We start from the raw sequence: 4723 nt of genomic DNA, 5'->3' as shown, positions 1-4723 counted from the left end.
CTAAGTTCTCTTCCAACTTTAAGATTCCATGATATAATAACTGTCAGTTAAAAATAATGATTCTAGCTTCTACTGACCAGACTGTTTTCTGAGTGAGAGCTCTATAGTGACCTCGGGCAAATTACCTAGACTGGATGGTTGTATCCTCATCTGTGAAATGGGAAATAAATCCACCTACCTCATAGAGTCGTTATAAGGATTCGATGAGTTAGTAAAGTGTGGATAGAGTGCCCAGCACATAGTGCACACTAAATATTTTTATCAATTCCTAGCCTTTCATTTTTACCCATGATGCCGGAAACAGGAAATAGGACAAGCCCTTTCTCCCTCCTCTGGGACTTTTTACACATAAAAAGTAACATTTCAAAATACGTGTGTAGGAGTGTGCAAGGCCTATAATTCTGTCGTGTGTAGGTATACTACAAGGGAAATTTAAAAATATGTAATACTAAATCAGTATGTGTCAAGCAGTGTTTGGCAGTGAGTATTAAGCAAAATACATGCTTCGGGAATTCAGAGAAGTAAAGCTCAGGCCCAACCACAGAGAGGAAGGAAAGTTGTGAATGTGTCCAGTGAGGCCACCTCAGGAAGCACAGAGTATAAACTGATGGGGAATGGGAGCTACTGAGTTCAGTGGTCAGGGGAGGTCAGTTCGTGTGGTGGAGTCAGGGGAGTTTAATCGGCAGCTGGTCACATATGAAGAGCTCTGTTTGGGGGACATAGTGTCTGCCGCCCAGCAGCGTGTTGCTGCCATTGAGTGGGGGGACAAGAGAGGCCAGTTAGGAGACAGGAGCCCCCGTCTCTGCAAGAAGCGACGAGTGCCTGGGTATGGTGGAGGCCGGTGGGGCGGGACCGTTTCACTCATCTATACACCAAATTCTGTCAGCTTTCATGTTTGACGTAATTTTTATCGTAAGGGGTAGTGTATGAATGAGTTGCTGACCTCTTTCTATCTGAAAAATTTCAGGAATACTTTCAGGGCCTGGAATCTCATATGATTTTGACCGAAACACTCTTTAGAAAGATCATCAGCTTTGCAGCCCAACAGGAAACCCAGTTCCACACAGAAATGATGGCGCAGGCGTCAGCCGTACTGAAAGGAGCTCACAGGAGGGGTGTGGAGCTGGAGTACATTCTAGAGGTGAGACGATGTTGACCTAGCACCGGCCCTGCAGCAGACTCCCTCCTGTGAAACAGGCCAGTGAGGCAAGACATGTTTACTGGTGCAGTGTGCCTCTTAGAAGCTTGGAACTCTCTCTCTCTCTCAGACTCGGCATCGTGTGTTGCCTTGTCCCTGTTGTATGTCCGATTTATATTTCCATAAAGGCTATGACACACTGTGAGTCAACTAGAGGAACACTAACTTCAGACTGGACACGATGATATTTGGGTTTTGATAGTCAGGCTGAAAAACTGCTATCAATGACAGAAAAAGACTTCAAATGATTGAAATCAAGATTTTTCCCATTTTAAATAAAATAAAAATCTGAATTTAGGAATGACGTCATTCGAGAGTTCTCCTTAGTAGGATGTTTATGCTATCTATTCATATTTCTTAAATGTCTGTGCTTTTTTAAATTTGCAAATGTAATGTATTTAGTTCACTTACTACTTGAAGTAAACAACACGCCCATGCCTTTCACTTAAATCACGCGTTCATCATTGCTCTAACGCAGAACGCAACTGCCCACATCATATGCCAACTGTGTGCCAGGCGCACTGTATATGTTATTCCATGTATCCTCACAGTGGTCTAGACAGTCTTTATTACCCCACCCTTTTAATGTTGAACATGAGGTTCAGAGAAGCTTAAAATCTTGCCCATGCTTGTTTCGTAACTCGCTTATGATGCTAGACAGCTGCAGAAGCCACGGCTCATTCACAATGCTTTCAAGGTCACCATCTGATTACTGGCTTCGAAGCCATCTTCTGCTTCCCAAGTCAGACCCCTCACACGAACATCACAACTTTAAAGAGAATCTGTCATGTATGTATTTTGCACACAAAGAGGAATGGTGTTCCTTAATGGGGGTTTTTAGCTCACAGACCTATGTGGTGTTTCTAGACGTGGTCCCATCTGGATGACGACCACCGGGAGCTCAGCAGACAGCTGGAGGTGGTGGAAGCCAACATCCCCAGTGTGGGTTTGGTGGAGGAGAGTGAGGACAGGCTCATCGATCGGATAACGCTCTACCAGGTCAGCATCTGAATGGCATCTCGGTGTATAAGTTGTCACATGTCCTTTTGAAACTTTCCCATGGTTTTAATTGAATCTAAACAAACCTGCAATCAAATATTTTCTTAAGTACTTTTATTTCAAGCTATTGACCTCATTGAAGGCAGATACTAAGTGTTTGTTTTATAATAGAACATAAGACGATGTTTTTTTCTTTTTTTATGAGAATTCTTTTTGAAAATTCAGCCTCCACCAAACATTTCTATAGTTTACACTGATGTCACACACTTGAGTTAATTTTAGTTTGTTGTTTATAGTAGAGCATTACAAAGTATTTTCTCTCTCTTTTTTTAATTTATTTTTTTATGGTGACATTGTTTTTTTCTTTCTTTTTTAATGAGAACTCTTATTGAAAGCTCAGCCTCTACTAAGCATTGTCTGTAGTAAAAGCTGGTGTCATACTGTTCTTGAAATAATTATAGTTTGACAGTTTTAAATACACCTAAATTTACCACCAAAAAAAAAAAAAAATCTATGCTTAGATGTAGATGAAGCATCTCAAAGTTTTCAGAGTTACTTACATAATTGAAGTCTGAATAAGGGTAATAGGAACATCATGGGCATCAGAGAACTTATAATTCTTAAAGAGGAAAATTTGCATCATCCAAACTTTTGACCCAGTATTTTCCATCCTTCTAGCATTTGAAATCCAGCCTTAACGAACACCAGCCCAAATTATATCAGGCGTTAGATGATGGGAAACGTCTCTTGATATCCATCAGCTGCTCAGATCTAGAAAGCCAGCTAAATCAACTCGGAGAACACTGGTTAAATAATACCAACAAGGTGTCTAAGGAGCTTCACAGATTGGAAACAATATTGAAACACTGGACCAGGTAATACCGTGACTATTTCGCAAATTTTTAGATTAGTGCCACAGGGTATTTATAAGGCTAGTGGTCATGGGACTTGAAAAAGATGTGGTCCCTCTAGAAACTTATTACAGAGTTTGTAAAATAAAGGCAAACACAAAGCCCCTGGTTAGGTTCCTATACAATCACATAAACATGTACTTAAAACTGGGCAGAGAGGTAGGTACCTTACCTTTGAGCTGTCATCCTCCCTTGCCTATTGACTGCACGTGGTAGTCATAGTAAAAGCTCAGAAGGAGAGAAAGTGATTCTGAGAAGGTGACATTTCTCAAGGACAATAGAAAGTATTCGAGAGAGATGGGGGCTTGCTTTTATATAATGAGATACTTTGTTTTTATGCCACCTTTATTTCTAAGAACTTTTAATAACAATCATCTAATATTGTCTGAACAGCCTCAACATGAAGGACTAGAGGAAAGGTATCTTTATTTTCAGCTTAGAGAGGGGAAAGCTGAAACGGCATAAATATTAAGAAAAGAGAATTTGAGACTTTCAACCCAAGACATTATTCTCCCAAATCTATCCAGTCTCCTTTTAAAATTAGCATTGATGAATAACATGGGTTAGCAGAAAATAGAGATTGAATGTTTACTTAATAGGCTCATTAATATACTTACAGATATCAAAGTGAATCTGCAGCTCTAATTCACTGGTTACAGTCTGCAAAAGACAGGCTAGAATTTTGGACTCAGCAATCTGTGACGGTCCCACAAGAACTGGAAATGGTCCGTGATCATTTGAATGCTTTCCTGGTAAGCTTGAGAATCTAAAGCATTTGATTTAATTTTATTGTTTACAGGCCTATAGGTAAGGCCTGACCTGCATCAGTAAAAAGGAAATCAGCTCTTAATGGATATACTTAGTAAACCAAGCTGTAGAGAATCTGTCCATGTAAACTATAGGTGTTAAATAATTATGCCAAATATTAGGACCCAACATGGCCTCTCAATGTGGTTTTCAAGTAATGGCTTCATTGTTGGCTTTCATTCAGGGCTTTTGTTTTCCTCTAAAATGCTTAATCTAACTCCCCTTCAAGAAAAAAGAAAACTTGTGTATGTAACAAATTGGTCTCTTTCCTTAAATAAGAGGCCTGGCTATTTGATGCAGATTTGAACATTGCTACTTCTTTTAGGAGTTTTCTAAGGAAGTGGAAGCCAAATCTCCCCTGAAGTCATCTGTTCTGAGCACTGGAAACCAGCTTCTCCGATTGAAGAAAGTGGACACAGCTGCCCTGCGTTCTGAGCTGTCACACGTGGATAGCCAGTGGACTGACCTGCTGACCAATATTCCGGCTGTGCAGGAAAAGCTCCACCAGGTATAGAAAGAACCACTGGTTGAATCGACAATCATTAATTTAAGCAATATTAAATGAAAAAGTACATTAATCTACCTTTGCTCACAAATTTAAATCAACTTTTTCTTGGACACTGTCTTTTCTCTTGTCCATTAAAAGTGAACTATTGACATTAAAAGTGAACTATTCCACAAACTCCATATCTACAAATGTCATTAAAAGTGAACTATTCCACAAACTCCATATCTACAAATGTCATCTCTTCCAAGGGCTTCTATATCGAGTGCATGCGTGGTGTATGCGTGTTGTGTGTGTGTGTGT

The 4723-nt window shown here is 39.9% G+C and overlaps 1 protein-coding gene across 1 annotated transcript in view; it reads left to right on the top strand.

Annotated features, from left to right (window-relative positions):
• LOC111741446 (nesprin-1-like) overlaps nt 1-4723 on the top strand; it is a 137943-nt gene that overhangs the window by 42777 nt on the left and 90443 nt on the right. Inside the window, exons 15-19 of the mRNA XM_023532163.1 lie at nt 968-1141; nt 2066-2197; nt 2876-3072; nt 3728-3860; nt 4241-4423. Of these exons, the coding sequence (XP_023387931.1) occupies nt 968-1141; nt 2066-2197; nt 2876-3072; nt 3728-3860; nt 4241-4423 (819 nt within the window). The remainder of the gene's footprint in view (nt 1-967; nt 1142-2065; nt 2198-2875; nt 3073-3727; nt 3861-4240; nt 4424-4723) is intronic.

This window comes from Pteropus vampyrus, unplaced genomic scaffold, assembly GCF_000151845.1.
Source record: "Pteropus vampyrus isolate Shadow unplaced genomic scaffold, Pvam_2.0 Scaffold78, whole genome shotgun sequence".
In the NCBI taxonomy this organism is placed as follows: domain Eukaryota; kingdom Metazoa; phylum Chordata; class Mammalia; order Chiroptera; family Pteropodidae; genus Pteropus; species Pteropus vampyrus.
This window is presented reverse-complemented; position numbering and strand designations above follow the sequence as displayed.